The 26861-nt window shown below is 34.7% G+C and overlaps 1 protein-coding gene across 1 annotated transcript in view; it reads left to right on the plus strand.

The window, feature by feature from the left end:
• The first annotated feature begins 883 nt into the window (after positions 1-883).
• LOC113231655 (transcription factor SPT20 homolog) overlaps positions 884-26861 on the plus strand; it is a 64831-nt gene continuing 38853 nt past the window's right edge. The window contains exon 1 of the mRNA XM_026466083.1: positions 884-1006. Coding sequence (XP_026321868.1) covers positions 998-1006 — 9 coding nt within the window. The 5' untranslated portion in view covers positions 884-997. The remainder of the gene's footprint in view (positions 1007-26861) is intronic.

A 26861-nucleotide genomic window follows, 5' to 3' on the forward strand; every position in this document is an offset into this window, starting at 1 on the left:
CTACACCCTGAGACATAAGTTGATAAGTTCCATGTGCCTGCAATTTCACCAGCAGCCTTTACCCTTCAAAACCGCAACACAGTAATGCTTACATTACTGCTTGGCCGCAGAAATAGGTAAGGTAGTACTTACCTGGACGACCTCATTCACAAGGAGCTCTAATTATTGACTGTTATTTAAATTCAACTTAATGCAGCACGCGATAAGTACGGTAGAAAGTTGGCTGTACGTTATTTTTAATTACCAGAAAAGAATTGTAAAGGATAGTGTAACTTAAGCAAATGACCTTTATTTACAAATGGATTAATTCGTTCCCAATACTTTAATGCCGAAATAAATTGTTAAAGATTTGTATTATAAATAATACGTAATAAAAATGCACACAGCATTGTATATTTTATCTACTGGATAATAAGTGCGATATTGTATCATTTATTATGTAGTATATGATATACCGTATTTTCATGTCTACATTTGTACTTCAAGAGGGCTTCTGGGTCATAGCAATCGGAGAACAGCCTAGTCAATTAATAATTGTTTTCCGTCCTGGGTCGGTACACAAGGACCGATTGTATGGTAAAATATCCTTAAAGTCCTTGATTAAATCCTAGTTTAAAGTCTATTTTTTATTTAATTTGAATCCAATGCCTTGTAAGGTTTAAGAAGAACTGAGATATTTAAAACTTAGGTGCACGAATCGTCAGTTAAAACAACATTCGAAAATCATTCGTAACAATTATTCACATATTTACACACAAAAAGGATATTGCCGACAATATGTGAAAGTATACGTAAAGTTGTCACCTTCGGGTGTCATTTTACACAACCGTTTGTTTTGGGCTGTGTCGGCGAAGGCAGGGTGTTGAGGTCGCTGCGCGCGGGCAGTGTCTCTTTGGGCATCTACGCAGACGCCTGTGCGCATACGACTATTGCCGTGTCATATAGAGGATAGTGTAACGAGTTTGTGTTACCAGTGATCCCTTGCCCAGACGACAGCATGCGACTTGTGAGTAATGTGCTTTATTGTTTTTCTTTTAATTATTAAGTTTGTTGATGACTATAGGTGTGCCTAATAGTGTATTTCTTTCTTTTATATAGTATCGTAATGTACATGATTACACGGTTTTATTTATTCGGTTATAGACTTTCAGTCGTGTGAAATTTTCTTGCGGAAAACTTTGGAAATTTGCGTTTATAGTTTAAAATTTTGGGAAAAGTTTATGTCCGTTCTGTGTCAACTTTTAAGTTATTTATACAGTGTGAATTAAAATAATTTTCGTGTATGTTACTAATAACAATAATAATAATAATAATATTTCCAATGCCCTTTGATTTTGATTACCCAATTAGGACGCAACGGTGAAAGCGCGAACACATCTAAATTTTTAGTCTATACATATGAATTTCGCATATATTATAAAGTTTTACCATACTATTATTATTTATTATGTCACCATCCTATGAATACGTAAGATAAAACATTTCGCGAGCGCTTTATTGTAACTAATTCAACGATACGAAATTTGGGAATTTTCTCAAGCTTTTAGATTAGAATGATATAACCTTTCTCTTCCGAGATACATTGTTTACGTCTAGCTCTGACTGGATTACATTGCAATTGTTACAATGCAAATTTAACCGTGGATAGACTTTATCAAAAACTTTTATTCGTTTTCTTAATATTTTAATTCGAAAATAGATGTATGTAGCTTCACCCCGTCGTAACAACTTCAGTAAAGGTTATTATAAATATATTTATGTGTAATCTGTTGGTGTTCCGTTTATAAAATAATATAGAGGCGAAAAAAATTGTGGTTAAAACTATTAGATTAAAAATCGCTTCCAAAAATAAACAAGCCAATGACAAACTTGTAATATTTCGTAATAAGAAAACAATTATTGAAACGGTTTGTCTGTCTATGAATATCGTGATAAGTTTTGAACGAATCGTTGCCGAAATCGATACAAGTTTTTTTTAATTAAAAAGGAAATTGAGCGAATATGAATGAGTTGTTGTTGCGATGCAAATTCATAAATGATCAATGCGCTTTCGCGGCGTGTGATGTAACTGCGCGCGCGGCGATGCTGCGTGTACTGTTGTCGTCTTCTCCGCAATTCACGCGACCGATTGTCGTTTACGCTGAACGTAAGCACCTCCGAAAGATGCGGTTAGTTAGGAATCCACCTCAGCTCTATCAGCCTCGCTGTGATTAGTTGTATCCTAAATTCATAAGTTTCATTAGATAATAATAAAATTTCATTGACTTCTTATACTTCTTCTACTTTGTATTGTATCGATGCCATACAGTTTAATTCTTGCCATCGTGTTGAAAGGCTTCTTTCGTGCACTCCATTAACAATATTAAGATACTTGTAGAGAAATGAAATAATACCTTAAACTTAAATTACATAGTCTCTAGCTCGATTGCACCCTGTATCCAAAACTATACAAATCTAGAAAACTCGGACCCTCTTCGGATGTGCCTTGTGCACTAAGTCTGATCAAATCCGACAGAATATGAATATCGCTTGTACACCTAGAGATAAAATGACACTTCGGGCATCTATGACGCGATTTTATAAGTCTGTCAGACTTCCAAAGAGGAAATGTTGCCGCGTAAATAAATTTTTCATACATCGACGCTTTAGGTCGATCAGAAACAGCTTTACGTCAATTTGATAAAAGCGAAAAAGACGTAAAGATTGTATACACGAGTCTAGAGTGAAAAATTTCCAACTTATGTAAATAATTAAAAAATTCTTCTATATTAAGCATATTTAGTGTACTATGTTCTTTATTTAGTACCGTGTATGTATTGTTATTTAATTACACGTTAAATAATATGGTCAGTGATTATGGAAAAAAATAATGAATTAACGATACGGTTCAGAAGCACGCTTGAAGCTTTTTAAAGCAATGCAAATTCTTTACAATAATACAACAATCATTATATCAATAAATAAAAAAAACTCCATCATATTACGAAACTAATCATATGTTAAACAAATTGTTCACATAATCATATTAGAAAAGACATTATTGGTGTCCGCGGGGCAGGCGCAGTTGCGTAACGCAAAACGCGAACTGCGAATTCGGAATATCATCAAATAACGCGTGATACGAGATCGCAGCGAGATGATCCGACACGTACATTGCTGACATATTAAGAGTTCTATTTACGCTTGTTTAGTTTAGCTAAATGATTATAAAAATTGATATTTGGAACGATATTTACGTTTCGTAACAATAGATAAAAATATTTAACGCGTTATACGCAATTCAACACAGATTTATATTGAAATCATAGGTTGGAAACATTGACTTACAAATAAATGGACGACGGGTCTAATACAAAAACCACGAAAAAAATGTCCCAAGTCAACCTATTCCAAATTTAAATTGTAATGTCATCGCAGTATCGCGCTGTCAGTCGAACAAATGAAGACTAAAGCGGTGTTTGGCGCTCTGTATACGATTTTAGCGCCTTACAAGTGCGGACACTTTTTAGCGCCGACCCGACGTCCATATAATTGTAAATCAATGCCACGGTATGACTTCTTTTTATTTTCCCGATATTTCGGAACGGTTTCACCCGTGACCATGGAGCGTGAGTCAATGGTTGGAAATGAAACTTTGTTTTCAGATCCACATCGCGTATATTTTTTTATTTAACAAACAAAACCAACATTTCGGGCCCTTTATAGGTTCCAGGGTTAAGAAAGGTACGCGATCGGTTCTCTATAATAAGATTCCAGAAACTTTTTTTCAATTACATCAAGGGACGAATAAGTCGTGCGCCTGACGGTAAGTGACACGACTGTCCTTATGTCCTTATGTCCTTACCGCAGTTGCAGTACCGCTCAGAGCTTTAAATCGCAAAGATTTTAGGGGAACTGCCACTGCGCCTGTCACCCTGAAGCATAAGTTGAAAAGTCCTTTGTGTCTATAATTTCACCAGCTTTCTTACCTTTCAAAACTGCTATAATGCTCACATTACTACATGGCGGCAAAAATAGGTAAGGTGGCAGTACTTCCCTGGACGAACACTTTCACAAGGAGATCTGCTGCTACTAAATAAGCGAAAGCTGTTTTAAACTTATCCCTTGATAAGTTAAAAAATCATGTAAATACTAAAGCGAGGATATTACTTTGTTAGGGATTATATAAACGGTCTACTTTGGTTTTAATAATTGCGATAAATATGTTAATATGTTATATTTGCGATAAATATGATAATAATATACGAAAAATTTGAAGTGTAATTTGCTTAACTACGAAATAAAAGTAATTTTGATTTTTGATGATTATGTTTTCTTTTTATTGGTCGCTGGCAAGCATTTCATCACAATCTCACTTATCTGACCGACTCAACGTCGTGAATTAAATAATTTTTACTAATTATTTCTAAAATTTTTGACAGGTAATTAAATACAATTATGATTTAAACATCATCGCTGTCAAAAGTTTGATAAATAATTAACAAAAACAGTGGTAACATAAACAGAGCCGGAAAGGTAGAGTACCAACGCCCCGCTGTCTTTCTCCTAACAGCGATTATCACACGGAAGTTAAGTGACTAATTGCGAATGGAACGCGATTATTTATTAACGAAGTTATTATATTCTCTTCATCTATGAACGTTTTCAGTTTCATACCGAAGATGGCATATCGAACATTTAAACAACACAACAAATCTTTTTTTATTTAATTTTTTTATGACTTTAAACCGCATAGATCTCAGGGTCTGAAACATAAGTTGCCAAGTCCTATGTGCCTGTAATTTCACCAGATTCAATTTCTAAATCAGGTCGCAATAATGCTTACATTACTGCCTCTGTGGTCGGCTACCACGCTGGACTGCCACGCAGAGATTCCAGGTTCGAGTTCCGGGCCTGGAGAAATATTTGTAAGGCCTACATTTATTTCTCTCGTGAGTTTGGCTGTAATTTGTGGTTGTCTATGTGTGTGTCCATGGCACCCGCGACGCAGGGTTTCCCTAGGGCGGGGCTGTGTTGAGTATGTGCATTATTGTTGTTATTATTATTAGGTAAGGCAGCAGAACTTCCCTGGAGGAACTCTTTCAAAAGGAGCTCTACTGTTATAAAAGTGGATAGTACAGTATAATCAATATGACAATTCCAAGTGCAATTTGTTTACTTACGAAGTAACGATCATTTGAGTTTGTTGACGCGTGTTGAACCAGCATCCCTGACAATGGACTAGATCCTCTCCTTACAGGAGAGTGTCCAGTAGATTCATGACAGTGAAGTAGAAAAAGAATATTTACTCTCGGCATAATTAGAGGAAACAACGTTCATATGTATCACTGGCCACATATACCAGAACGTTTAGTTTGAAAAAAGAATAACTTAAATTGTCTCATAAACCACTGGCTACATATACCAGAACGTTTTATTTGAAAAAAGAATGACTTCAATCGTCTTTTGATTTCCATTAAACGTTCTCTCATATGTGGCCAGTGGATCATCTGAACGTTGTTATGATATTTCAACTGTTTTTAGCGTTCTCTTAAATATATCCATGAGTCTATTCGTTCTAAGAATCAAATTAGGAACGTGCTGCAATTGTCCAAGTATATTTTTCAAATTTTTTAAATCTCGTTCATAACAAGCTTGCAAATAAAACAACCGAAATGATTACAGTTCTCTGCGACTATAATTGCAGAACAAAATGACATACGCAAGATTGATTAACATGTATTCATGTCCAGATTTCGTATTATCTAATTACAAATTGTTTGGAACGAATCTAATGTTTGTTAGGCAATGCACGGTTGTAAATTTATTTGTGTTTTTAATTATCCGTCTAGATTGTGTCTGGTAGTGTAATCTGGCTTGTAAGTGCAGATTAACACACGACATAAGTGATGTCGTAATGTAGATAATCGAATGAATGAAATAGTCTATTTGCATAAGACATGGTTAAATAAAAATTTATATTAGATAGCAGTGGCATATGTCACCGTTCGTTGGTATGCGAAAATTTACATTTGCATAATTGATTCTTTTCATAAATTGATTAAGTATGTTTGAAAAATTCTGTGACGCTGTAGAAAACAAACTTCCAAAATAAATTTCTCTTATTGATTATCTCAGAAGGAGATATTGCCTGTTCTATGTGTATTAAAACCGTGGAAGCCTAATGGTTTGATCTACCGGTCTCAAGTAGGTGGTCGTGAGTTCGAATCCGGGCTTGCACTGACTTTTTCGGAATTTACATGCGAAATTAATTCGAAATTTACCATGAACTTTTCGGTGAAATAAAACATCGTCGTGAAAGCTGGCACACATCTGCAAAGCAATGTGTGTAAAGTTCCTAAACCGCAGAGATCTCTTGTGGGATCCATAGTCAATACCCTCTCATTGTGAGAGGGGGTCTGTGCCCAGCAGAGGGACTACAATAATATGTTGACTGACTATTTATTTTTTATTTATTTATGTTTGTATTAATTCCTCGAAGCTTTGCCAGTTTCGATTTCTGATGATTACGTGCTTCCTAAAATTATTTTTTAGGGTTCCTTGGTGATGTTAACGATCGCTTGTCCCTTATTCTTAATTTGTCTTTTACTCTTACGACTCTTATGGGATAAATTAAGAATAAGAGGTAGTCGTCAGCTGGAATTAAAAAATGTACATCGTATACTATACGTGTCAAAGTCAGATAATAATTTATTCCATAGGTAAAATTTTTACACTTGAAAACTTGAAATCGTCATTGTTTAAGCGTGTTCTGTTTAGTTCAGGTGATATAAAAAAAATTGGTACATGCAAAATACCTATTGAATACAGCGGTTTTCTTGTAAAATTTCGAGACAAGTTTATGTTTTTTACGTATCGTGAACATTTTTAGAAATCGTTCGATAGATTGTTATCCGCAATCAACCAAGCCATTTGAGGTTGTCTCGACTCTTAATTGGTTTCAACCTATACGAACTTCCAAAATTAGAATGATAATAGGGAACTTAATTTATAATAAACCTAAAACCATTCTTCGATGTACTATAACAAATTCAGTATTGCCACGTCATGTGGAGATGTGATAAATTCAATTTGAACTTTAGCTTTGAAATGAAATGAGCTCCTGGAGTTCTATAATGATAATTATGTTTTCATTACGTCTTACTTCATTCAAATATTATTAGTTTACATCACGACTTACATTAGTCGCCGTTTGGTTGTCAAAAGCACATGTAGATACCCCATATTTTGACTTACGTGTCTTGGAAGTGAGGTTAAAGATAAACTGCGAAGGTGGCTGCAGCACGTGTGTGTGCATCTGATTGTCGCTTAAGTACCTTCGCCAAACTGGCTACCAAGTGTGGTGATTATGGCCATTCCATCAAACTTTAATTTATAACGCCTCTTGAATACAGAGCTTTGTTTTGTAACTTGAATGTATTATTTAATAAATATAAAAAAGATAAATAGCTGTGGTACTTAGTTCAGTTTATACTTTCGAAATTAAACTCAGAGAGCACATTTTGATACTGCAAAATACGCCTGGAGAAATCTTATTTGTATAACGCAAAGAGGAACATAAAATACTTAAAGACATAGTGACAATTGCATTTTTCTGATCTAATGGAGTTATTTATGTTGTACCTATTAAAATGCGCGTCCACAATTTTTTATTTTCTTTTAATTTTATTTGTAGTTTTTTTTTAAATCGGTTACTTGAAAAAGAGTCCACTGAAAACCAGCGCTGTGGCTCCGCCGCAGTATTTGCTGAGTTGGGCCCACAGACCACATTCTTTCTACCGTGGTTGGACCCTTTTCAGTGCTATACACGTTAAGCATAAAATCATATTGTACTTGTAACATGTTGTTACATGAATAAATTTATTCTGTTTCTTTCTTCAGTAAGAAAACGGTGATTTTTTGTTTTAGAATCTCTGTGACTATAATTTCAAAGTTACGTACATTTGTGAATCTACTTTAGCCTTTATGGCAATTTCAACCACCTTTTACTACTAACTTACTCAACAAGACGCCCCATGTACGTGCTAAATTAAGTACGTAGCTGACGTAGTGGTTACTCGCTTTAGAAGCGAATTCGTAAAGGCTTGCACTTTCTGTAGTATGTAGTAATTTTTATTCTTTATTATTATTATTGAATAGAAATAGTCATTAATTAATTATTATTTATTATTTATTGTAATATTTATTTTGTTGAATACTTTTGCTGAATTTTTTCAAACCATTAGGCTGCCATGGCTTTTAAGTTACACACAGCTTTACAGTACGAAACAAATAAAGTTGAAAGCTTTTATCTAGTAGGCCTTCGGGCATCGACAAAATTCACCATTTTTTAAGCCGTTTCGTCAAGTGATTTGATTATAGATTTGAATTTAAGATATGCATTTCTTGTAATAATTATACCTTTCTTGAAACCTATCTTCAAGCCACCTACATACCAGGTACTCAAATTCACCACCTACACGTGTAACATCACACATAAAATCACAAGAAATACCTACAAACTTTAAGTATATATGAACATCTGTTATACATAATAATACAAACTAGTTATCGTCATATACTTTTTTAGAAAATTAATATTCATTCCATGAATTAGTTGACTAATAAATAAACAAACTTAAACAAAATTCAACCAACTTCATGAAGACTAAAAGTGCAATGAACACTAAAAGGCGAAAAATAACAAAATACAGATTTAATCCAAATGACAACAATGCACGTACGTAATACTATTTATTTATTTTTGTCTTATTTCATTTTTACACACTATTATAAATATTTATTAATAAATCTATCTACAGTTATGGTTTATTTATACGAGTACAACGTGGCAATTCTCGTCCAAACCTATTTACCTGTAATTGTCATAAAATATTATTATTGGTATAGAATGCTAGTTACTGATCGGTTTGTAGTTCTACTTTACCACTAAAAATTATAGACACTTAAGTATTTACAATATCTAATCAGTTATTTTGAGTCGGTGACAATAAGACCAAAAAAATAAAAAGAATTTCAAAATCGGTCCACTATTGACGGCGAAATCTGTGAACATACCATAAAACATACACACAGCCGAACATAAACCTCCTCCTTTTTTAAAGTTAATTTCAAGTTATTTCTTGAATGCAGACGTTGTCAAGTCGTATACAATAACTGTTAGTTTATTTTACATATTATTTTTTGTTTACGCCTTGTTTTAAAGTGTTTATATGTCGGATCTTTCTTCCACTACGATCTATTATCAAGGCTCAATTCCTAACAATGTGGTAATAGGGACCAGGAAACAAGAGACAGGGGAAGTTAGTCTAGCTTTTAAATAAGAAGAAGATAAATTTTATTGACTTCTAAATGCCCCTTAACTTCTTTTACGATTCAGCCTTTGATAAAAGTTCAAAAAAGTATAAGCTTTTAGTATAACAATAACAAGAAAGCATCAATTAAAATACCAGAATCGGCGCCGCGTGTCAATCGATGCGCTGGCGCTGTTGGTTACCAAACAAGGCGTTGTCGGTTGCGTTGATCACGATCATCGCGATTGCATTGAAGCTCTGCATCTCGTTGTAATTATTTGTAAACCTTTTGTACTCGTAAGCTAGCATTTTCATCGCTCGTGTTTATTGTTGTAGATCTAAAGATACCGGAAAGTGCAAGTACAAGGTTTGTTACATTCTTCGAAGTTCAAGTGCCCTTAAGGTATTTTTATAATATTATATTATTATCCACTGATGGTTAAAGCATTTTTTTTGCAGTTAGAGGTAAAAAACGATTAATCATGATTAGAGAACAATAATTAAAGTTCTATAAAGAGAAGTAATATAAAGAGAAAGAGGTCGATCGACTCGGCTGGGCAGCGTTCAGGAAATTACGTCACATCGTCTTGTCCAAAATACCACAGTGTCTAAGTCAAAAGTCATCGTCCAATGTGTGGCCAGTGATGACTTACGGCACTGCGACGTGGTCGAAGAATAAGGCCCATGATTCGAGAGAGAGATTCAATGCAATGGAAAGGGCTATGCTCGGAATTTCATTGCGAGATCGAATCAGTAATGAGGATTCAAGAGAACCAGAATAACAGACAAAAAATTGCAAAATTTAAATGGTAGTGGGCAAGGCGTACACGCAGAATAGATGGCCGATGGGGCCGAAGAGCTCTCGACTGGGGACCGCGTATCGTAAGACGCAGCGTGAGCTGACAAGGTGGACTGGTGATCTGGTGAAGCTTGCTGGAATGCGTTGGATGCAAGCGGCACAGGACAGGTCATTGTGGCATTCTTTGAGGGAGGCCTAAGTTCAGCAGTGGTCGTCTTTTAGCTGAAATGATGATCCGTCTGCTGCATACGGGTCTTCTTTAAAGAGTAGTGCTTAAGTTTAACAGCTTAGGTCATAGCCCACTACGCTGGTCTATTGTGTATTGGGACTTCACACTTTTTCCAAGGGTTGTTTCTTTTACCATCAGCGAGATATGATTTAGCGACAGCCATTGCTACTAAATATTTTCAATTATATGTTACTTAGAAATTAAAATCATTTGTAGAGAAAAAGTCAAAAACTCTTGTTTTTACTGCTCAGTCGTTACCTGAATTGTGATGACAAATTCATGTGTAATTGTCACCATCAAAAATCTCCAGGTTATTAACATTCTAGGTGACCAAACGGAGCACGCAAATTGAAGATAGATGCTCTCCTTCTCTATTTCGAATTCCCAAAGTACAAACATTGATGCAGCGGGCTGTACATGACATTCTTAATATTCGACGTCAGCACCACATTTCAAAGGCATTATTCTCCGCCTGGCACCGACTTTGAGTGTACATATGTCTGCACCATGAAGAGAGAGACAAGATAAGAGTGCGAACTAGATGTATTTTAGTTCTATTTGTGGTATGCCTATCGCTCTGTGTCATTGCAGTCTTTACATCCTAATTCATAGTAATTTGAAGCAGTAGAGCTCCCTCAGGCCCACGACTTGTACGTTCCGTCACATGGTATTATAAAAATAAATCGCTTTTATTTTTCCGGTTCTTAACTGCCCCTGGTTAATCTAAACTAGCAATCTTATTATGTATTCGTCTCGTTGTTTGCCATTTTTCACATAATCCAACTATTTTCTCTTCATTTCTCACATCATAAGTAATCAAGTGTACTACATTACAAGCTTAATCGATTCACCTTTTACTACCTGTTTATAATGGCATATGTATCTTATTTACACCACTTCCATTAGAAATACGTGCCCTATTGCACTTAAATCCATTAGCCATTGAGTAATTGGGTCATATCATGAATCGGTAAGATTAAACTTTAGGAATTTTACAATGCTGCCATAAATTATTGTTGATGTTGCGTGTTAATTAACACGTGGGGTTTTTATGCTCGTAAATAGTTATCATTTCAAAATGATATAGAGTCATTTGTATCTATTAAACTTCGAAACATTGGTGCATACCGGTTTTTTGGGTAGTGGATAAAAAGTTGATTTCTTTATCTAGTACTTAGGACAGGGAAATTTCCAGTATGAGTCCAGATAGTCCACAGACCGACTACTTACTGCTGGATCACCTAGGGCTGGTGACTTTGAAGATATTATTTACCTAACTAGCCGCAAAACGTCTCACGTTAGTGTTACTACAACTGCTCAGATCCATTATTCAATCTTCTATATCTTTGACTACATCTTTGAATTCAAAACTTAGTTTATAAATTTGTTCTGTCACGTTATTTTAGTAGCAGTAGAGTTCCTTTTGAAAGAGTTCGTCCACGGACACTCGCCTGTCTTGCCTGTTTCTGCCGCCAAGCAGTAATGAGAGCATTACTTCGTTTCGGTTTTGAAGGGTAAGAGTGCTGGTGAAATGACAGGCACTTTTTAACTTACGTCTCAGGGCGGGCGTAGTGGACCAGTGCTTATACCTTTGCAATTTAAAGCTCTGAGTAGCAATACAACTGCTATGAACAGACGTGTCGCTTACCACTAGACGCACAATTTGTTCATCCCGTTACTTGGAATCATAATAATCGCAGTACAGTGTACTAAAAAACCCGCCCTCAAAAGTCATTCATCCCCTAGTTTGCCACCCTTAAAAGTGGAATATTTTCTTCAAATGGAAATGAAACCACTCCTGAGGTGCCCTCTTTCCAACAAAAAAAAGAATCATCATAATCGGTTCACAAATGCCGGATACGGAGTTATCGCGTAACATACATACAATAAAAACATACAGTCGTATTGATTATCTATTCCTTTTTTTAAAGTCGATTAAAAACATACTTAACTGCCTAGCATATTATTATTGTAATAATAGTATGTCTATTTATATACTGGAAACAGATGTATAATGATTTTTAATATGGTGGTAAAGTCATTATTTTTAATTTTTTAAATGAAAGTAGTTGAGGATGTAAATAAAAATTGTTTTATTAGAAAGAAAGAACATACGTTAGTAGAATAACTGCATAAATTAATTGAACGAATAGGGATGTGAAACGTTGTATATGCACGCTTTGGCGTACATATCTTCATCAGCTTGGGGATGTCCTTAAAAAAGTTATGTTTTAAGTACCAATAATAATGGGCATTTGTGACAAGCTTGGTGGAGGCAAAGGAAGTATTTCACGAGTGTAGCATGTGGAGGCGGTATCTGTCTACCCTATTGAGAGACGAAGAATAAAAACTCCATCGAATAATGTACATTTTACTTTACGATTGTTTTTTTTTTCAGTTATAAACGAAATGCGCACCTAAGTCAATAAATTTAAGGTTTAAAATTGAATTCTAGTTGTCGTTATTCATTTATCCACAAACGAATCAAGATCAACAACTTCAAAAGTCCATTTAAGGAATCAAAGAGTCGTGACAATCATTTATCACATTGCCGTGATAAGCGAAACTAAACCCAAAAGATATTTGCTGTAAAAATACATTTCTAGTTACCTAATACCTCCCGTGGGACAGTGAAAGCACCATAACTTTTATAATATTCATTCTCACGATCTCTTACTGATTTTTGTTGTCGAGTTAATGGTTTCTAATCTTTACATTGTTTTAAACCAATGTGTAATTTGGTTAAAAGACATTATTTGGAAAAACATATCCGCAATGTACCTCCTATATCTGTGAAATGTTGTTGTAATTGTAAGCGTTTAAAAAGATTTTTTAAACAGGAGGTTCTCAAGTAATTTCACATTATTTAATGGCAAACCAATTACTTTCTGCAGTACAAAAGAGTTCAACGAACTGGTAAGATTCCATGGAGAGGTTTAATTTTAAAATATAATGTAAATTTCTTTATAATTAAATTCTTACCAATTTTTTAAATAATTTATTAAGAAAAAAAGAACTTTGAATCCTTCCTTATAATTATTATCACAATTGCGCTTTAAAAGTGACTTAATTATCATGACCCAATCGGTAGCGAACAAGTGCAATAGACGGAGCCCGATTTATAATGGGCAACGATTGAAACAAAAAAGCACTACAATCCCATGTAATGGACTCACAGTTCACACCTTAGGGGAGTTTACTATTATTTTAACAAAGCTTTTGTTACCTCGTCTTTATTTTAAAGGTTATGACGTGTTACGCAAGATCTCTCGTCTTGCAATTCCATTTGTTTGTGTCGTCATATTGTTTATCAAATTGTTTATTTAGGCATCGTTAATGTGGAAATAAAATGCAACATGCGACAGTATTGCATTATTTTTCACAACAATACCTGCTGCGTACATAACATAATTACAACTTATTGAAGCATTTTAAGTTCCAGAAAGGTTGATGTAATACAACAATGTTTAAATTAAAACAAAAAAATACGCTATTAAGTGTAGATTAAACGGTAATTGTAGAAACAGATATATATTTACATAGAGCAAACGGACATAGATGATGGATAGATATAGACCATCCCACGCTTTTGTCTCGCGTCGTAACGAGATATTATGTATTCGGATGACTGATGACAGGATAGGTTTATTCTATCCCAACAATCACAGATTACTTTGTAAGGTATAGTAGGATGGGTTTATTTTTTGTATTTAACTACATTTGACAGGAAATAAGCAATGGCCATGCAGAGACATGCCATTTTTCTATTCAGAGTTGAGTAAATGCGACTGCACTTACACAGAAAAAATGCCTTTCCCAATTGAAGTTAGAGGTCTTAAGGTCAACTAGAGTAATTCCAACTTCTTTGTCGGAGAATAATATAGGTATTATTTCCAATAAATATGAGAGATTATTAGGTCAGTAATTACAGTTTTTGGATACATGAAGTTCTTCCGGAATAAGCATTCTGATGCTCTCTGCTTCTGAGTCTCTGGACTAAAAGGTCAACTGGAGTAAAATTCCAGGCATATACAATTGTCGTATGTTCATAGTGTATTACCGTTTGACGGGTAAAGTATCCACTGCCTTCTCACCAAATGCAATATATTATTTTTTTTGTAATTTCAAAAATACACTAAAATTCACATTTTAAAATTGTTTGCAACATCCTTCTTCAACTAAGCTATTTGTCAAATTTAAATATAGTGTGAAAAAATTAGTAAAACCTCGTATGCAAAACTATTTAGAATTGGTTATGCAAACGTAACAAGTTGCTGTAACACAGTAATGTTACCAAACGACAAAGTTAGACTTGTCAGTTATTGTACCTAATTTGCACCGCGTAAACGAGGACTTGACATAACTAATTGCGATTATTCAAACATACATTTACTATGTTTCTTCAAATATACGGTGTGAAATAATACTATCTAAATACACACCGACCGGAAATGACAACATTACGTTAAGACAAAGTTCTTTTTTACATTTTTATTACACTTTTAATGTTACCAATATTAAAATTAAAAATAATAAAAAAAATTGGATATACATCTAAGTGTAATATTTAGCGCCATAAAGTTTGTCAGAGCTAGGCAATTCTAAAATGTTTAAATTGAATAATTGGAATAAAATCTGTAAATATTTTTTTAAAATAAAATATAATATATTTCTTCTTATTATATAAGGAAGTCTTAGATATTTAACAATTTGTAATTAATAAAAATAGACATCATAAAAATCATAAACTAATATAAACTACAATTCAGTAATGTCAACAAAAAGGTTAAAGTTAAAGTTTTGCTGTTCGCTCGCTGCACTAGGCTAATATGTGGAGTTTACCCCAACTATACCTTAAGTAATATGTTACAGTTTAAAAGCTTAAAATTAAACGCACCACCTTACTTGTGCATACCACAGTATGCAAACACAATATAATTTCACCGTGTATATACAAGGGTAATGCCGTGACATAGACTCGTCACAAGGAAGTGAAAGACAATGTGTTTCTGGGCCATTATCTAGGCGGGCTATGGATTAATAACGATATTGTCTGCTCGAATTCAGCGGAACTAATTGGTACCATACTTTTGCGCCGCACTCTTTTGTTTTCATTCAGTTTACGTGAGCAATTTGCTTTAAAAATTGATGTAAATATATAATTGTAGAATGCAGTTGACTAGCGTGAAGGTGAAAAACATGCAATGTATCTAACAACAGTACACCGCGTCATCTAGTTTGTTTATTACTCTCAAAAAAAAACCATGCTCATAGATCTTATGCTACATCTAGGCAGTTGTAAGTGGCAAGACGAACAAGTTGTGTGTTTGGTGGTAAGCAAGACCTCGTGACTTTTAAGCTTTAACTTGCTAAGATCTGAGGGCACGGAGACCCCGTCCGTCACCCTGAGACATAAGTTGACAAGTTCCATGTGCCTGTAATTTCACCAGTATCCTTACCTTTGAAATCTGGAACGTAGTAATGTTTATATTAGAGCTTGGCGGACGAATTCTTTCACAAGGAGTTACTGTTACTGAACTGAATTAAAATCATCACTGATTCCGTCTCTACATATCGCACTATTAATATAATAGTGTATTAACTCAAAAAGAGGACTTTCTCAGAATCGATGAAAAACGAATTACTCACTTGCCGCAATAAAATCAATTTATGTGTTATAGTTTATTATAGACACTTAAACAATTTCTCAAATATACTTAACAATAAAATAAGCAAAATAATTTCATATTTTTGGATAAGAATTATTTTGGCCAGATCTAGCACACATAAAGTGTGTCTCATTTTGAGTTAAGTCGATATCTTTTGATTGTTTCTTACAATATTCTAACGACGGTTTTTTTGACGTGAAGAGAATCAAATTTTATTAAAAATAAACTCTTATTACGAGTCAGTTTAGGACTACAATGAATCGTTGTGAGACAGCGCTGTATGAAATGTATATCACCATCCCCCTTTTTTGTCGTTACGAACCTATATTGTACTATAATAAGAGTTCATGGTGATGCCCCAGTTCTCACTACTATGCAGATTTACCGATATCTTGCTTTTTAATGTTTAAAAATAGTGTTATAAATCCATTTTTTAAATAAAATAAAATAAAAAATAAATAAAAAAGGAATCTTTTTATCTCCTTCTCGTATGTAAACTCCGACCCTCTTATTTAAGGCTGAACTGGTACTTTATGATGTACCTTATTTATATTTGTTTTTAATGTCCCCGACCACCTCATCAATTCCCAGTCGGGAGAAATATTTGTATGGCCTACATTTATTTCTCTCACGAGTTTGTGGTTGCGTATGTGTGTGTCCATGGCACCCGCGACATAGGGTTTCTCATGTGGCTATGAGTGTGTGCGTTGTTTATTTATTTGCTTACATTTACATTACAAGAAAATTTGCTATCTCCGAGAAGTAGGACTACATCAATTTAGGTAAACCTATCTTTCCCACGTGCTTCAATCTTAACGTGATGTTAATCATAGACAATGTTTTGGTCTCGTGCGTTGTTCTTTGAGCTATCTGCAAATGTGATGGAATTACATCCCGGTAACGGGTGAAAGGTGAAGACGTCAGCCGTAAAGAACATTGTAATAGTAAATAGTGCACGAGTAAACAACAAATGTACTCTACAAAAGATTGATGTGGTCGGTTATAGTTTGTAAATAAAGTATTCTATTCAATTGACTAATAGAGGCGTAGGAGTAATGTTTTATGTGTTGTGAAGCAAAAGTTAGCTTTGTGTTGTGATTAACATTAAATGTTCAATCAAGTACAAATTTAGATATACCTTTTTTCATAGGTAGGTTAATTACAATTCAAATCTAATTAAAACAAATAGAAATATAATTGTTTTAGGCACTCGTTTTATTTAAGTCCGCCTAAGATCGTAAAGACAAGGAAGTGGCTGAAAAATAGCTCTATCTGCGACAACAACGGTTCCAGGCAGCACTAGATGAGATACTTCCTTTTGCCCTCTGATATGTTTGGCGAACCGTTTATTGTTTTATTTTTTAGGTTAATATGTTATTTGTGTCTTAAAACATGTGATTGTGGTAATATAGGATTTGTGTATTTGTATTTGAAATCTCATTGATTGCTGGGTTTATTTCATAATAGGCTTTGTAAGGAGAAAAATATAATACTCGACAAAACTTATTATAAAAATTTTAATACTAGAAAGTTAATAGGTAGAAAATTTCGTCGAGGCCCGCACCCTTGGGCATCGTGCCCGGAAAGCTGGCAACATTTCCTCTTTGAATACATAAACTTATTGTTTGGCGGAAATAACTTATCATTAAACCTTATAAATCAGTCTTATTTTAAATATATTTATAGATCAAGGTAACCTGCAGGAGCTAAACGGATAACTACCATGAATTTGAGTCATCCAAGTACGCAGAAGATTTGTATAATTTTTTTGTTTCACTATAGTTTTAAACCTCGTGAATGGGAGTTTGTGACTTCGTGAAGATGACCGCAAGATCAGCCAGTTTATTTTAATTAATATATTTTTATTATTATAGAAGAAAAAAACAAAGAAAGGATATTAATGTCATACTCATCTTATCATTTAAAAATAAATTCTACTTCCTTACATAAATTAGGTACATTTTTTGTCTGAAGTCTGAAAGTTTTCGTACACGTGTAATTTTCGCAATGTTGTTAAAGCATTGAAAACTGTAACTAGAATTGAATTTAATAATTAGTTCAACATGTATTGACGACACATGTTTAGTTGTGGTACATAGACCACTAGATGGCGTTACTTATATGGCGTTAATTTGCGTCATGCTGTCAAAATGTTCACTCATTTGAATAAAAAGCGGATGCATTTTTTTATGTAGGGTAGGAGTTGGTAGAAATCAGAAGTAGATCAAGTTTTATATTGGTGTGTTTACTTCCCAAAAAGGAGATACGTAAGTTAGTATACTGCATAATACAATTACAAATTACAAACAAACATCAACCTACAATTAACATGTTGTCTTCAAAACCTCACTAATTATAAGATTGATGCGGTGTCGACGGTATTATGTTGTTTACAACGAGATTGTGGTTTGAATCTTTGATACTATAATTAGGTGCTGTCGGTTTTATAGACAAGGCTGTATGGTAATATGATATTATGTTTCGTTTTAATATACGTATAAATATTATGTAAGTTACGAAAAAGACACAACTGAACTCACGAGAGAAATAAATGTAGGCCATACAAATATTTCCCCCGGTCAAGGAATCAAACTCGGGACTTCTGCGGGGCAGTCCAGTAATCGTTCGGCCACGTTCGGCGATTCTCTTGAGTAAAATATCAGTTGTTTACTCGCTCTCTGAAGAAAATCTGTGACCTTTTGGCAGATAGATCTACCAACTGTACACAGTTGTGCTACTGTATAAAAATAGATCTATAGTACCCTACATTAACACATATAACATAAATGGTGCAAATATGTGACGGATACAAAATATTTACCTATATACTATCAAAATATTCACGTTACAGATCCAAAATAATAATTTAATAAAAATGTACATTAGAACCACTAGAATATTAGTTCTCCCACTTTTTTCTTAAAAAAAATTAAGGAATTTTTATTTAAGGTCCGCGTCCTACTTATACCGCAACAAATAAATAATAAATCTGACACTAATCTATTAAATTACTTACGATAAACACAAAGAAGAAGAATACTTGCTAATTATCATCATCGTAAAGAACCCATTACACGTTCCAATATCCTTTAAGCAGAGGGTTTATACCATAGTTTGAACCATCAAGTTTTTTCTGTAGTATTAAGTAACGGGACGAACAGGTCGTGCGCCTGATGGTAAGTTAACTTGTCCATAACACTTGCAGTGCCACTCAGAGCTTTAAATCGCAAAGTACTTAGGGGCATCGTCCCTGCGCCCGTCATCCTGTAACATAAGTTGCCAAGGCCCATGTGCCCGTAATTTCACCAGCACCTTTGTTTACCCTTTCAAGCCGGAACGCAGTAATGCTGTAAGCATTCTGGTTGACGGCAGAAATAGGTAGGCAAGAAGGGGAAGTTAGCCAGTTCCTCCATTACGATACCTAAGATTCTGCATTGCTTTTTTCTGTATTGAAATATTAGTATACTTTTTTATTTGAACATGTTAAATTTATATTTATTAATACAAAGTCAGAAAAAATTCCTTCGATCCGGCCGGATTCGAACCGACGTCTTCTAGCTTACCGTGCCAGACGCTATACCAACTAAGCCACGGAACGAACCAGCGGACCTCACGAATTTTTCTAAGTGCATGCGTCGTATCTTTGTATTTGGTTTTTTCAACGACTTTCTAGTCGTAGCGCCATCTATGAGAAATCTATGAGTTTTATCACCCAGTTAGATATCTTTACAGTTACCAGTCCTGGCGAAGGATGTCGCTATTCACTGTATTTTAAATTTGTATTGAATTGATATTCAATTATTTTTTTAAATTATTTTACAGGCATAGCGTCTGCCACGGTAAACTAGAAGACGTCGGTTCGAATCCGGCCGAATCGAAGAAATTTTTTCTGAGTGTTCGATCTTTGTATTAATAAATATAACAAACTAATGGAGTGATTTCACAAAATATAATTGAATATCAATTCAATAAAAATTTAAAATGTTAAATTTATGTTGTTCTCTAATTAATCTCCTAATTAAACATATTGGTTATATGTCCAACTTTACTGTGTTTCAGTAAACTGTTAAATAACCAGTCGTATCTAGCCAAGCGTAAATAAATAATGTTCTTAATCATTAACACATGTTTAACATCGTCTGTGTATATAACTGATTGACCTATTTGCATTGTATTGTGTTGTCTTCTGCGGTCTAATTAACACGTGCGGTTGATTACAATGTTATAATAAATTCTCGAGTGTTACATCGGTAGCATCTTTGTTTGCAAGTGACAGTAAGTTATTGCGTTTTCGTATTTACCCCCACGACTGTCACTTCGAAGTCGTAACGGCAGTCGCAAACAATATTTTGCTGATATATTTTAGATACACTGGAAACTTCCATACAAAACGGGTTTCCTTGTTTGTCATAAAATTTAATATTTGTAATAATTTTTCATGAACTTATGGCATATTTACTCTGAGTCCATTGTCGCCTTTGGCTGACTACGTCGCCTTGTCAAAGGAAGGACAGTCCATTAGCTTTTATTTTACACCGTGTGGCCAGCGCCTCTTCGGCAAGCGAATGCGGTTGACGAAGCTGCGTAGTCGACGCATTCTTTAGATCTAGTCGATTGCCGGCTTAGCCGAAATCTCTGAGTCGGCCTGTGTGGCTTCTATGGCCTCTTTCAAAGACAAGTTGACTAACAAAGAAAGAACAAGGCATTCGAAACTTTCTACAAACTGACCGGGAGGGTAAGTATTCCCCGATCCCCATTAAGCGTGTATTGGTGAGACGCGGCCGCCATTTACGTTGAAAGTTGTTTGGCCGACGACGATTACACCTAGTCGATTCAGTCGATTCGGCAGCAAAGTACGGTCGTCAAATGATTCTGTGCACACTGGGTAGGTTGCCATCTTCAAAGGGCAAGCGAGGGCGAGTTATCGACTAATGTAAATTCAAAATTAGAAATTTGATAGACTGAGAAAACCGTATAAAAGAACCGAAAATTTTCGCGGAGATCTGTGTGGCTTCAAATCTATAAACTAAATAAAACCTGTGTTGTAGTTGGATAAAAGAATACACGCTTTTAAAATATACATTAAATACTACACAAGTGTTGTTCAATGTTATTATTTCATGACAGTCGCGACTTATTTTGTACAGCCTTTTTATATGCCCTTTAAAATCTCGCCAGACTGGTAAAAAATACAAAAAATCACAATTCACAGATGGCATATAAGTGAAATATGAAAGTGTAATAATCATTCGTGTAATACTGCACGTTGTCACAATACTGCGGTTTATGTGTGTGAATGATATTACCGTGATGCATTTTCCCACCTTATGTTTTAATGAGAATTTTAATCCGTACAAAGTCATACAATTCGTGTTATCTAGGTCTTAATTAATGTTGTGCAAGTAGTGAGATTAGTTTAGAGATGTTGAAAACGGTTCAGTAAAACTAAACTACTATGTCTATAGCACGTCCTTATAGAAGCGTTTTGGTAATTTCCAGAAGCTTCCGGAACCAAATTCCATGTATCAGGACTTCTAAACATTGATCAATATATGTAATTTAGGTAAGTTGTCGCTAGATGGCGTTGAACCGTTTTTGTGTATTCTGTAAAACTCAATATTAAGTTGTTATCCAAATATAGTGTCGGGTGATTTATAATTAAATGAACTTGCCATTGGAACATCAGGTTGCATCATTGGTGTTCCCCCTTCGGTTGTTATGACATATTTTTAATCATAACAGAAAAAGCGGGGAGTATCTGTATGACTGTATGTATCATAGTGAGTCCCAAGTGGACGGACGGATCTCTGATGAAGGGTTTTGTTATTTAAGCTTTTGATCGGTCAAAAGGTAGACGTAGACGCTTTCAAGCGTCTTACATTAACTTGGCTGATACGCCAATAACGTCTTAGCGTCAATTAAACCCTTAAATTTTTCAATTGAAATTAATAAATATTTATTAAGACATTCCTTATGTTATTCGTTTATTCTAGTTAAGTATGGATTCAAAGTTGCATTTTATGTTTAGTTATGTTCTTCATTGACTTAGGAGAATGGAATTAATATTAGGGGTTAAAGTATGAAATTGCCGTTTTATTGCAATAGGTTCTTTGAATTTTCATAGAATCTTCATGGTTTGAGGTTTTCGAATGAAACTTTTTTCAAATGGTTTCTGTGATTATTTTTTTTTTTAATTTGAAACATTTGAATATCGACTTTCAATTGTTTTTGTTATTCAATTTAGACAAGAAAGATGGATACTGCGAAAATTCGAGTGATTTTTGAATACGAGTTCCGACGCGGAACTAACGCGGCAGAAACAGCCCGCAATATCAATGCTGCGTTTGGAGAGGGGTCTACTAATGAACGCACCGTGCGATTTTGGTTTAAACGCTTTCGTGATGGAAATTTCGACTTAAAGAACGAGGCACGAGGAAGACCGCCCACACAGGTGAATAACGATGAATTAAGAGAGATAGTGGAAGCCGATCCTAGTCAAACTACCCAGGAATTAACGGCATGGTTTAACGTTACCTTACCCACAATATTGACTCACTTGCGTCAAATCAATAAAATAAAAAAATACGAAAAATGGGTGCCTCATGATTTGACTGATCTGCAGAAAGAAACACGTGTTGAAACTTGTGTTGCCTTGTTGAACCGGAACAGAAATGAAGGAATATTGGATCGAATTGTAACATGTGATGAAAAGTGGATTCTTTATGATAACCGGAAAAGAAAAATGCAATGGCTGACCCCAGGTCAAATGCCACAACAGTGTCCTAAAGCAAAACTTACCAATAAAAAGGTAATGGTAACTGTTTGGTGGTCTCAGCATGGTGTTATTCACTATAGTTTTCTCCGATCTGGTCAAGCAATAACGGCAGATGTCTATTGTGCCGAACTCCGAACCATGTTGACAAAACTAGCAGTAAAACAGTCCCGACTCATGAATCGATCTTCACCATTATTGCTCCACGACAACGCGAGACCTCACACAGCACGAGAAACCATTTTGACCCTTCAGGAACTGCAGTTAGAAACCATTCGTCATCCTCCGTATTCACCAGACCTTGCTCCAACGGACTACCATTTTTTTCGTGATTTGGACAATTATCTACGTGACAAGAAGTTTTCTTCCCAGGAGGCAGTACAGAATGGAAAGCATTCTGTACACAGTTTGTGCAGTCTAGATCGTCGGAGTTCTATCGCAAAGGCATTAATAACCTTCCCATTAGATGGCAGCAATGTATAGATAATAATGGCAACTATTTTGATTAAATAAATTTGTTAAAAATTTAAAAAATAAACAATTTAGATTTTCAGTACAAATCGGCAATTTCATACTTTAACCCCTATTATAAGGTGAATATTTATAACATGTTACATCATTATATAGGCCTAGCGTCTAGGGAACGAATCTAGTTTTTGTCAGTGGCGGTCAAAAGTTTTACCTTAAGTATGCGTGAAGATCCTGATGCGAGTGGAGCGTAATGAGTGGAAGTTCAAGTGCACTGCCTTCATCAATGGGAGACAAATTAACTAAAACAGTCCGATCACATAAAACTCCTTCGACTGCGGAGGAGACACATTCAGAAAAAAAGAAGTTGTTCATTTCAAACAATAACAAAACAACGACAATTACAGAGAAAGTCATTGTTGTTCAAAATCATAATGCAATGCAGTTTTACCAAAAACATTTCTCATGAATTCTTCGATTATTATTACATGGTAACTAATTAATGTTTTAAAATGAACGTGAGAATAATTGAACAAATGTAATTTACCGTTTAAAAAACAAGAAGCAAATATTTTTAGCGTTATTCATGTTGCTGTTAAGTTTCAAATCCCACTCTCCTAAGATTTTTATTCTTTCAGTAATCGATATAAAACAAAAGACGAATATTATTATACCTTTATAATAAGTACCAAGTCTGGTATTAAGCTGGTATCGGCGGAGATAATAATTTCTACTGTAAATGCAATATGGATGCTACCATCAACTTCATGGACGGTGAACAAGATCTTGAGCCGGAGCTTAAATGGTGAGCGACGTTTATCTATAGGCGGAATTTTCGACAACTCTCTAATAATTATGTGTAATTTTTTGTGATATCAAATGACGAAACAAACAAGTTGTTATGCATGGTGGTAGGAGATACGCCAACCCATAACAGTTGTTTTGCCATATAGAGTTTTAATCGCAAAGATTCGCTTTAACATGACCTTTTTTAAGGACGTCCCCAATTGGACGTAGTTAACCATAAAAGGATCCAATCCACAAAATTATCAAAAACTGAGTTATATGTACCAAACGGTTCCTAAAGTCTAACCTCTTAGATCAGCAAAAAAATCCAACATTATAAACATAAATAAATATTTCTGGAGTTACTTTATATTGTAAGTTTTGAAAATAAAACAAGAGTGAGACACACTTTTAAACATCAAACTGCCATATCTCGAAAGTGACTGGATATGCATTGGACCCATTTTGTTTAACTACATCAAGATATGTATGTTGAGGACTACCTCTTTCCACGTTTCCATCCACAATCGCTCAATGAATTTGTGCAATTATTATTATAAATAATTTTACTAACAATTTGAAAACAATGCACTACCGCCATTTTGAAAAATCCGTGTTTGAAAATGTATACATCTGTTTCCAGTGTATAAATAGAGAGAATATAACAATACGGCAGATAATTAAGATAAAATTATAGAGAGCTATGGAGCGTGGCATGCTCGGTATATAAATTCGTAATCTTTTTTGCACAGCTCGGAAATAGAATTTCCTGCCCGCGACTGTGTTTCCGAGCATCTTTAAGATGCGACTGAATAGACATGGCACTAAAACCTCTTTGGAATGTACAGTAGAGGCCTGCTTTTTGGTCGGCCGCGTAAAAAATAATCACTTCTCTAACGCTAATTCTTTCTGTCAGGAAATAATAATAGCTATCCCCACAATTTATAATAAAATAAACAGTTTCTGTGTCCCGCCCCGCTTCTCATTATCTTCATTAGCCCGCGGTTAGCATCATTGGGTGAGTGGATCTCTACTGCTTTTAAAAAAAATCTTTTGGATCCACCTCCCAAGCTACTGAAGAATACGCATAGTAATTTTGGCTATTCACAGGCGGTACCAAGGCATCTTTTTGTGCTTCATGGCGAGGCAGTGATCAAGAGCAAGTCCATTTACTTTAAAAAAGAAGGTCCTTTTTCTGTCCTTCAGCTACGATTACGTTACGAGACCTAACAGCAGGCGCTAATTATACAAAGCCCGGACTTTGGCATTATCGTCTCTCAAATAGCATGAATGGCACTAATGGCTTCGTTAATCGTCTGCAAACAAAACAAATGAAGGCATTGGCGAAATCGACTATACCGAAGTGAAATTGAATCGTAAATATCACGACCTTACTAGGTATCCATTGAGCAACATCACTGACGCAGGCTTTCTTCAATTATGCGATGACCAATTATGTGTTATTACGAAAAATTGAGATCAGAAAGATAACGACGGTTTGTCGAGAGATGGCGGTGATTTCATTTATTACGCAGATCCTGTACTTAACGGTGATAGCTTCGGGGCTTTAATGTTTGGTTGGTGGATTTAACACATATCAAATTGAATGTGGTTTTAATTAATAATTTAAGTAGAGCCCGTTTTTAATGGACGATGTTCATTAAATGGTTAAACAAATAGGAAACTATACGTATTTTATATATAAAACTAGCTGGAATACCCTCTCTTACAACACTAGCTTTAAATTTTGAAAAAAATAAAATTGGTTGCCCAAAAAGTATAAATGAAAACCATTAAAAAAAATAAACATCATATTTTGGTCAATTGTGTATAGGCCATGTTCATCTCCAATCTTTTGCCATCTTTCAGATAATTTTAGAATTCTCCTTTCATGACATTACTTGTCAAATATAGCTCTAAGCTTAGAATAATAACGCATAGAATGATAGTTTCATACCAAACGAACTGTCACAAGTGAGACAAAAATCAAATTCATGTAGGCTAGTTTTAGTAGTAGATTTATTTTCGGTTTTAGTGAATATTTATATAAAAATACAAGTTGAAACGCGTTACGTCCTTGTGGAATGTGATGTTAGTATCTATTTTATGTTTGTCTGACGTATTTTTACACTCATTTACCGCACATTTCGTCATTTTTAGCTAAAATTCTTGAGCTGTTCGCGGTGCAAGTTGACCTTGAGCACTGACGGCCCGCCCGCTCGTGTAGGCCCATTGGGAGCGCTTCAATTTGCCTCAATTAGCGTGTGCGGACTAGGTTTCTATGCGCTATTATTCTAAGGCTCTAAGTGTCATTTGGTAGTCTATTCGTTACTAGTGTCCATTCAAAGCTGCGTCGGCCGAATACGTTGGATGAGGAAACATGTGCTAACCTAACTGCAATAGTTTTGACGGCTTTGTAAAGATGTTATTGAAATGTGACTCCTTTACAAATCACAAATTTTTCATGAATCATAAACTTAAAACCTTCCCGCTTATTCTTCAAATGCGCACTAAACTATTTATATTAAAATGACCATAGACAATGTAACATTTCAAAAGAAAAAAGTTCTTTTTTAAAGTCACGATATTTTTCTACCATGATATTCAATTATTTCAGTTCTTTTTTATTTAAAATTAGCTAGTGGCAAAAACTGCATGGAATTTTTGGCCAATTATTATTTATGAGGCATGAAAATCTGTCCAAGTTCACAAATAATTTTATGTCACGGATGTGTGTATATGGCTTATATTATATAAGATGATATAATATCGAAAAACAGGTAGACACGTCAAGATTGTAAAACCTAAGTGATATCACATCTAAAACCTGTTTAAATCAATTTAG

The sequence above is a fragment of the Hyposmocoma kahamanoa genome, unplaced genomic scaffold (assembly GCF_003589595.1).
Source record: "Hyposmocoma kahamanoa isolate Upper Pololo Valley unplaced genomic scaffold, ASM358959v1 66, whole genome shotgun sequence".
Lineage (NCBI taxonomy): Eukaryota > Metazoa > Arthropoda > Insecta > Lepidoptera > Cosmopterigidae > Hyposmocoma > Hyposmocoma kahamanoa.